This window comes from Accipiter gentilis, chromosome 9, assembly GCF_929443795.1.
Source record: "Accipiter gentilis chromosome 9, bAccGen1.1, whole genome shotgun sequence".
In the NCBI taxonomy this organism is placed as follows: Eukaryota; Metazoa; Chordata; class Aves; order Accipitriformes; family Accipitridae; genus Astur; species Astur gentilis.
Genome location: NC_064888.1, coordinates 12,736,837 through 12,746,882, shown reverse-complemented (window position 1 = coordinate 12,746,882; position 10,046 = coordinate 12,736,837). Strand labels below are relative to the sequence as shown.

At 41.7% G+C, this 10,046-nt stretch overlaps 1 protein-coding gene across 3 annotated transcripts in view; it reads right to left on the bottom strand.

Annotated features, from left to right (window-relative positions):
• Positions 1-3,762: 3,762 nt before the first annotated feature.
• OGDHL (oxoglutarate dehydrogenase L) overlaps positions 3,763-10,046 on the bottom strand; it is a 58,343-nt gene continuing 52,059 nt past the window's right edge. For all 3 annotated transcript variants that reach the window (XM_049809683.1, XM_049809681.1, XM_049809682.1), the window contains exons 21-23: positions 8,734-8,897; positions 7,357-7,511; positions 3,763-6,565 (exon numbers count right to left, since the gene is read on the bottom strand). In XM_049809683.1, coding sequence (XP_049665640.1) covers positions 6,442-6,565; positions 7,357-7,511; positions 8,734-8,897 — 443 coding nt within the window. In that variant the 3' untranslated portion in view covers positions 3,763-6,441. The remainder of the gene's footprint in view (positions 6,566-7,356; positions 7,512-8,733; positions 8,898-10,046) is intronic.

The following is a 10,046-nucleotide window of genomic DNA, read 5'->3' as shown; positions in this document are numbered from 1 at the left end:
AGACCAACTGAAATGCGGTCACTTAAACCACTACTAAAACAAACCCATTACACTGATAATGTTTAATGATCATCCAAGGAAAATAGTTGAGAGCCAAGCCGAGCTCTTACACAGTGCTTCTTCACTTGTGATAGTTTAAGCATACCCTCCCTCCTGTAGGGGAGGAGAATATAAAGCTGGCTGGGTCCCACACAGGCAGAAAGTTTCTGTGTGCTCCTTTATGAGAGTATCAGTGAATTTATGAGCTATTGAATAGGAAGTAAAGATTTCTGCAACAGACGCTATGTTTCAGTGTTTCACGCATCTTCAGTGATGACTACAACTTTTTCCCCTCTAAACAAATTAGATCTCCATTTGCCAGTAATGACTGCATCACTTAAATATCAGAAAGGAACTGCCTGGTGCACTGATTAATAATTGAAAACTTTGAAGAAATCTGTGAAACACTTTCAATCAAAGCTAGTAATCTCTAAAATATTCTTTTTCCCGAATAAATTTGCCTTTTGTTCTTTTATTCATTTTAGATAATAGGCTACATTTTAAATAATGGCATTAAGAAAAGCACAAGCTGAAAAAGGAGTTGAGGAATATCTAAAATCAGAAGTGGTTTCAACAGTTTAAAAAAAAAAAGAAGCAAGAATTAAAAGAGAGGCAATATTCATCTGTTTCCTTCTTGCAAGTGTGTTGAATTTATATTTCAGTCCATGTGCCATTTCCTGATATTTTACACTGATGATTAAGAAAATGTACCCATTTAATATCTGTCCTTGTTCTGCATAAACATGAAGAAAAACTTTCAATCATCGGTTTTTAATCAGTAGAGTCCCTCAAATCAAGACTCCTATTGCTACACAGTTGGACTTCACAGAACTACTAAATGACCAGAGGGAACAAAAAAATACACAAAACTTTTTGATCAGAGCTAATAGATATCTTGAATGCCTTTTGCCATTTAAAGTCTCATGTTATAGTTATCCTAGTCAGTAACCTTTACCAGCCAAGAACAAGGGTAGAAAGATACATGCAAAATTACCCTAATCTGCAAAGATTTTTTTGGTGTGCTATAATGGTCTGTGTTTTCATCAGCATGGAGAGGTTGTATGACAGGTACTGATGAAAGCTCTGAGACCTGCAATCTTGTCCACAGGACATGAAGAGAGGGAAGAGCAGCAGTCAAGTGCCTGTCCATCCCAGCAGATCTCGCCTGGGGATGATGGCTGGAGCCTGGCAAAAGGCAGGTCATTCTTCACCTCTCTCTGGGGAAGGAGAATTTATTTTTAAAGGGTTTGTTTTGTTGTTTTGTTTGTTTGTTTTAAAAAAACCCACAAAAACCCCGATGCATTTCTCTACCATCTTTCATGCAAAGGTTTCCTCACCTTTTCCAAACAAACCTCACTGCACTTGCACTGCAAGTGGCAGTTATTCTACATCCCAAGCAGCTTTTGCCAGTGGCTTGCGTCAGAAATCCACAGCCACACTATGGGTTTTTCTCGAGGCCTTAAAGTCCTCAGAAGCTCTGATAATAATTCAACGGACAGTATTTCCTTCACCCCGGGAGCAGGATGAGGCACCCCTACCTGGTTCCCACCAGCCAGGTCTCCCACCTGCCTGTAGAACGTTACAAAGAGCCGGGAGCCTGCGGCCCCCTTTCCTTCCTGAGCCTTTCCCAGCAGCCATCCTCATCCTCCTTCGCCATTGTTTACCTCTGTAACTCTAGTCCTTCCTACTGCAGAAGTGGCCAGCAATGGCCCGCCGGGGCCCATGCAGGGACCCCCTGCCCCACGGTGGGTGCCCAGGGGCCCAGCCACAGCCCTCCATTCTGGGAAAACAAGGTGAAGGAGCTGAAGTATTTAGGGGACGATGGCAAAGGAGATAGAGATGGGCCAGCTCAGACCAAAACCTGGGCTTTAACCAGCTAACCACAGGCAGCGTTTGCTTGGCCACCCACGCACAGGCCAGTCCCATCAGCCATAATTAAGCGGTCACTTGTGCTGGGTAACTCGTTAGCCTGGCAGGTGCCCTGACAGCCCCCCCGCATGGCATCCCACAGCCCAGTGCCAACCTGAGGGGCTGCCTGTAAAATTAAAACATACTGAATTCACTGAACCAACACACAAGACAATAGTAGACTTTTTTCTTCCATCTTTGACCAGACTTGGCAACTTTACAAAGATATTTCATCTGCTTTTATGGATTTTCTGGCTTTACATGAGTGCACCTCTATTTAATGTTTTAAACAACATTCAAAGCCATCTGTGCCACTGGCAAAAAGCTAGGTTGAGCAACAATAGTCTGTGACACCTGTGTAAAGTTAACAGCAATCAGAAAGACTTTTTAAAATATATATAAAAATGCATGTGCATGTGTGCATAGAGCAGAAGTTCCCAAGCTTTCATTTTGTTATTATTAGGAGCAGTGGTTATTCCCAGCTCTGTATCAGAGGCAGCAGGTCTGCTGTTTGTGCACCAAGGTAAGAGCTACTAGAGCTCTTGAGACAGCAACCAGAGAGTCTAGCCAAGGAGTTTCTTAAAAAAAACAACAACAAACAAACCAAGCCCCAAACAAACAAAAAACCCCAAACAATACCCCCCAACACACACACTTTCAGCTACTTGGTTCAAACAACGCACACACATTCCCATTTCTTGTCTAGTCTCACACGTTAATTTTTACCTCCTAGAACAAGCAGAATGCTTCCTTTTCCAGAGAACAGGTCTGCTCTAGCAGACTGATTCCAACTGTACGATGGGCAGAGCAAAGGTTTCCACCAAGCACACTCCCGCTGTTAGTGCAGTTTATCAGGTACCTACTAGGAAACAAAAATAATTCTGTGACAGAAGCCGCTTGTCTTAGCAAGTCTTTGGCTGTTGTGGGCATGCATGAAGTGGCATCTCACCCACAAATACAATGAAGTCAATTGATTCTCACATTTGCTGTTTCTTCCTTCCGAGTTACAAAGCTGTGATTTGAATTTCAGTGCAGACTGCTTGCAGAAGAGGCCTATATAATACTTCAGTCCTTTTCAAACACTCTGTATACAAAGATTAATTGCTATTTAGTATGTTAAAAGTATTTAACTTTTCAGCCAGTTCTAACAAAGTATTTGTTTTCTGTGAGATCAGAGAGGTACTCTTAACCAGGTTTAAAGCTGCCATTACAGAAACTTGCATTCATTGTTGATAAAGTACCTATTGAATATGCATCTATTTAAGAACTCTCTGACAGTTTTTTATTCAAGGGGCCTCATTGAAGAAAACCAGCAGAATTCTAGCAATAAGTACAACCTATGCATTTAGCAATTTATAATGCTTCAGTAAGCTTTTGAACATTTACTATCTGAAAGTGCAGGCAACAGGAAAAGTAATTCAATAGAAACATATGTTGAGCCAACATGTTTAGAGAAATGAATCCCAGTGTTTAGAAACGAGAGAAATTAATTCCAGTCTAGTTCCAGTATTTTAAAAATGCTGCTTGCAATAGAAATGTGCTCACTTATTACTTTAAGAAATCAGAATAGGCTAAAACAAAATATTCTAATATAACGTCAACGTTATTACTACTTTTAACCCAATGGTTTTGAATAATTATCTATTTCTAGTCCAAATGCTGTCTCTCCCTCACTGCTACTACATTTAAATAAGCCACTATTGAGAAAACAAACAGAAAACAGAAAAATGAGCTGTCCTAGCACTCTTACCAATGGGATGCTAACACCAGCACTCAAAGGAGAAACTGTCAAAAAAGAACAGCCGTAACAGAGAATTTCTTTCTGAGATATTTTTATTGTATTGGGGTTTCTTATATTCTTTGATGGAATTTTTATGCAATTATTATGCCACAATCTACGATACACAATGAAAATGGAAACCCGTCATTTACCACTGACATTTCTACGTTAATTTTTGTTTTCTACCTCTGCATATACTGTGGCATAAGTGCATTTATCATATTTCATGCAGTACTGACCTGCAAACAGAATACAATAAACAGTGCCAGCACTATTTAGCTACACTCTATTCTTGCCACAGAAACAAGCATTCGTAAAAGCATTAAAATACTTTGGATGATGGTTACTGCCTATCAGCTTAATGTTTTGAGCTATAGAAACGGACAGGAGACAGTATTTGCTGCTGTCAACTGCAGTACTTTCCACATTCAATAGGTTTGAAAAGACTGAATTATCTTCAATGTTTCAATGAGAGAAAAAGCCCAAGGCAACCAGCCTGATTTAAAAGGATGGAGTTTCACCAACATGAGACTGTTTGGTTCTGGATCCCATGGTAAGTACCTTACCACATTAATTTTATGCTCTGGCAGAAGGATATTTTTTTTCACCATCATGTTGTCTCTAGGCCAAATAAAGGGACAGCATAAGGCACACATCCTTTTCGGTAACCTGCTTGGACAAGTAGTACCTGATCATAGCTAGAGGTTTTGAATACAGCTTTTTATTTTGACAGGACAAGATGCTCTCCAGCATCACCTGACTCTCTGAATCAGGCATAAACTGTCAAGCCTTATTATGTCACAGCCAATACAGCGGCAGCGGGGTAAAACTTACTGCCAAGAACACAAGTATGTCCCAGGAGCACATTCAGGACAGGGAATGGGGGTGAAGTGTCATCTATGTGTTTTCCAGTCACTTGTTAGGATATATCAGAGTGGCTGCTCAGCAGACCTAGCATAACCCTCCAGGCACTGCAGGGGCACTGGGCCCTTCTGCAGCTGGTTACTGCTTCCCGCTTCGACACAGGCATCGCCATTTCTCTGCATCATACCACACCACTTACTCTGTTAATCGAGCAGTTCCCTCTGCCAGCCAGCAGAAAGAAGGGAAGAAGTCTCCTGCCACTACATAGTCTAGTGTTGCAAAAACCCACAGTCACAAGGTTCACCCAGACCCAAGCTCTCCTGGGGGCAGAGGGAACAGGACTTCTGACAACACTAGTTCTTGTATTAAGAGGGTAGAGGAAAGTGGTGCCCACCTGCCTTATAGCACTGTGGAGGAAGCACAAGCAGAGGCACTCTGAGACCACCCTGCTGTGCAGTGCCTCCCAGGAAGCCAAGCACTACTTCCCGGGAAGAGAAACAACCCCTGCTGTTCTCTTCCCTCCAGCACCTGCTGTACATCAGCCACCTTACACAAAGCCAGCTCTTGAGGTGGTTCACTTTTATGTCCATACTGAAAGTACATGGCAATTGATACCCTAATTGACAAGTAAACACAAAGGGGGGGGGGAAGAAAAATTGACAAAAATCAATTATTACTTGTACAAAACCACAGCATGTGCCTTTGGTCAATCAGCAACTGTTGCTTGCTCACCTTCCTCTTAACGTAAAAAAGGGTGACTAAATCAGGAATTGCCACCTCAGAGTTGAATTAGTATCAGCAAGGAGACGTGAGGCAGGGATTAGCACTGGACAAAGCAGAGAACCCGCTCCTTGTTGCACAAACACAGATTTCTCATCCAAATACCACCTTTTTACAGGTGCTACCAGGTCAAAGAAAAGCAGATCCTAGTAGTTTGGTGAGGGAAAGAGTGTTCAGCCAAAACAAGGACGTTCACAGGACCCCACAGATCCCTAATACCACAGAGCATCAAAACAGGCAGCCTAGGGAGTGGGAGCAATTGGTGCTGTCACCTCTTACTTGTGAAATCATTTGACGCTGAATTCTCCTGCTGATCACCCACTGCTCCATCAGCTGTGGTCTTGTGCAGACATCTTCCCTCCCCAGCTACCCCCAACAAACCTTTTCATGGTCCCTTTTATTTCTGCCTTCATCACCCTCCTCCAGCTTATACCCAAGTAATCCACACCACTTCTGTTGTCACCCATAGTTTAGCAATTTTGTAATCTGACTCCCTATTTCCAGCCTCCTCCTCACATCACCAGGCTACCTTACCATCTCCTTCCAACTACCACACTCAGTACACTTCTCTACCAAAGTCATCTATCAACTCTTTACTTTGGTTTCATTACTCCTCTCCAATATATCTAGAAATAACTGTCAATCATTTTCCTTTTAACAATGCCCCTTGTTTACGTAGTGGCTCCCAAACGTACTCTTCTTTTTCAGGGATGTGCGTAACTATCATGCTGTCCACGCCTGCTCTTACTTACAGTAATTAGTGCCTGCAGACTGAGATTAGAGCCTCACTGAGCTAGCACTGTATCCTTGGACAGGAGACTCTCCTTGTGCCGGAGAGGTCCCAATCTAAATAGACAAGTGACAAAAAATGGTGGAAGGTAAGTTGGAATTTTTTTTTTTCCTTACAACCTGGGGAGCAAGGTGCAGATTAATGAAGTCAGCTGCTGGATCGTTTTATCTGGTAAAGCAAAAGTATGTAACTTCCAGTATTTTTCCCACTTTTATCTCCTCTTCCTTCGGATGGAGTGATTAGAGAGACTACTAGTCAGAGATGGGTCGGTGCCCTGCAGTCAGAATGTCTTTCCCTCAAAGGCCTCCAGGTTGAAAGCTGTATCCAAGAACCTTCTGAGTGATACCAGATGCGTGTTCTTGTTGCCTGTGGCAGCTGCAGCAGCAGGCTCTCGGCCAACATACCTTTGTGACAAAAAGAATTGGGCAGACAAATGAGGTGAGAAGAGAGACGATTTTGACACTAACAAGCATGAGAACATGCTGCTAAATGCATTCAAGTCAGCTTGGCAGATTTGGACATTTAATCATCAATCTTTCTTAAATAAAAATCAATCTAAGTTGCACCATCAGTTATACCTTCTGGTCAGCTTCCCCCTCTTTTCCCCCTCCCATCAATATTAAGCTGTGTCTTCTCCCCCATCCCCCCCAGAGCAGCCAGCTACACTGTCTCATAATTAGGTAACTTGCTTTTGGCGATCAAGACTCTCATTCCTCCAACAGCTGCATGGGCAGATCCGAGAGTCAATTATCTAAAATAAATGCAAAGGTACCTGGACTGAGCTCTTACAACAATTGTTTCCTCCAGAAACCTAATATTTGGAGCGAAATTCTTAAAAAAATACAGAATCTTAGACAATAAGAGAGAAAAATCCAGGACAGCTAAATGCTGTGCTAAGTGACAATAAATACAGAGCTGGCTGCTACTGATTTTCTTTTAGAACTACAAGGAGGAGCAGGATATGCATGATGCATTTGAGATAGTCATCTAGACTTTTCCCTCCTTCATCCAAGAACCCAAACTCGGAGGTTTTGATATGTGAAGAACCTGACTTCCCCAGGAATAACATCCTCAAATCAAAAACAAATTTAAAGCAAAAAAACCCCAAACAAAACCAAACCAAAAGAAACCCCAACCAAATTTAAAAGCAAACAAATCAGCCCAGGAGACAGAGCAATTCTTTAAAGTCTCATACCATATAGGTCGAGTGTGGTTCACAATAGTGCGGAAACGAGGTTTGACATAATCATAATATCCACTGTTTTTGTGTTCCTCCTGACACCAAACTAGATCAGCACCTGGATACTTCTCAAGTTCTTCTTTCAGCAAGTCAAAGGGGAACGGTGAGATCTGGAAACAGAGGGTAATAACTGGCAAAGCTTTCCCTTACATGGTGTTAGCCCATGGTAGGAAAGCCTTTTATCTATCAGGTATTACAACCACCCATTGTAATTAAACATTTAGTACCTAACATAATTGCTGTATGTTCTTTAAAGTGACTCGTATTTCTTTAATTGATTTCATGCTGTCAGAAGTGAATACACACATATTTTATAGTTGTACCAGTATGAACAGAAGTAGGTCATAGTCCAGATCTCCTGCATTCCTACAGTTTTTCCTAGTGAAGTAGCTATGACAATACAAGTCCTTAATTAGTGAATGACAATATAGCCGCAAAGTGTACTATTCACAACGTTTAAAGCTAGCAGATTGGATATACAAATTAAGGTGCCATAATATTGTAACCTTCACTTTGTTACATTGTTCTGGAAAAGTTACCAAGCTTTCTGGATCTCACTGTTCATGTCCTGGTTTAACCCCAGCCAGCAACTTAGTACCACGCAGCTGCTCACTCCCTTCCCCCCCCCCCCCCCAGTGGGATGGGGGAGAAAATTGGGAAAAGAAGTAAAAATCGTGGGTTGAGATAAGAACAGTTTAATAGAACAGAAAAGAGGAAACTAATAATGATAATAACACTAATAAAATAACAGTAATAGTAAAAGGATTGTAATATACAAATGATGCGCAGTGCAATCGCTCACCACCTGCTGATCAACGCCAGTTAGTCCCCGAGCAGCGATCTCCCCACCCCTACTCCCCTAGTTTCTATACTAGATGTGACGTCCCATGGCATGGAATACCCTGTTGGCCAGTTTGGGTCAGCTGTCCTGGCTCTGTCCTGTGCCAACTTCTTGTGCCCCTCCAGCTTTCTCGCTGGCTGGGCATGAGAAGCGGAAAAATCCTTGACTATAGTCTAAACATTAGTTAGCAACAACTGAAAACATCAGTGTTACTAACATTCTTCTCATACCTAACTCAAAACATAGCACTGCACCAGCTACTAGAAAGACAATTAACTCTATCCCAGCTGAAACCAGGACAGTCTAGTACACTCGTGCTGTGTTCCTTCTCCACAAGGCCATGTAGGATTAGATAATGTCTTGTAAGATGCAAAGTGCTATAAAAATGTTATCACCATCCTTTCTGGCAAGTGATATCTATTTAAAATCATAGGAACCCTTTGCCGAAAGTCTCCCCAAGGACCCCGTCTTCTGAGGATCAGGGAGCTCACCTGTTCAAGCCTGGTTATAGCTACTTGTTTCTCCAGGTCTTGATTCTTTCTCTCTTTCACAAGATCATAGTATACTTTTCCTGTGCAGAAAATCACTCGCTTGACCTCATGTGGTGCATGAGCTGCCAGCCCATTCTCAGGAATCACACGTTGGAAAGTGGTACCTAGTTAGAGCACAAATTAGGAAAGTGATCTCAGTGAACTACCATTGTAATAAAGCAGCCCAGGAAACAGTCCTTTACTGAGCAAGCAGCAGGTCGCAATGGTCATGGCGCTCTGCTGCCTCTCTACTCCTACTTTTCAGACCAGTAATTCTGCTAAAGTGCTAAGCAGTTTAGTTTCAAGAAGTTAAAAGACTGTCAATAATCCACTCTTCCACACTTAATAGACAGAAACATATTAACAGTGGATTCTTTTTTAACTTTGTGTTGCGCATTACACCTTCAATTTTAAATTGATTGGATAGCTCACCTTTACTTCCATTTTTTTTTCCAGAGAATTACCTGAAATATTGTTTCTTCTTTCCAAGATGATCTAAACCATGTAACATTAATATAGGTTTAGAAAATTTTAGAACATTTTCATATAAAAGCATAACACATATTCATAATGCAACTAAACCTGGCAACTGCAGAAATATTTACACAAGCACACACATTACTGCCATAAATTTATGTGATTTAAACCTTTGTTTGAGAGCTAAAACAGCGTTAGCCAAAGGAAGAATTAGCATAGTACTGAGCCATATGTTTAAGTGGTAAGATACAGTATCAGATGCATATCCTCACTGCTAGATATCTTTTCCCCTGTGATATCATCTCCCAGGAGAACAATTTCCTTGGGATACATGAAACTGGGAGAGGGACTTGATGGTCTAAAAGATCCTTTCCTTTGCTCTCTTATATGATTGATTAGAACTATTCCCACATTAACCAACTGCAAGGTAGCAGACAGTGGCATGACCTCCCAGTCTGAATTAGCACACCCACTTACCAGGAAAATAAGCTCCTGTTTGAACCATTTATCTTGAGAGGAGAAAAGCAGCAGCACGACCATATGAAAGAGGGACTGATTTATGTCAGAATTATCCTGTCTCACTGAACAGCAGAATTCTTCACTAAAAAAGACTGAATCTGCACTTCATTGGGTCAGCTAGAGTCAGTCTTCCTCTCCTTCTCAGCTTTCCGTTAAAAATAGAGCAAAGAGAGTTAGCTGAGAGTCAGCAATGCTTTACTACTTGCTGTCCTCTTCAGCAGGAACATGAAAGTATGTCAGAATTCAATGTTAATTAGGAGTTTGGCCACTGTTGAGTA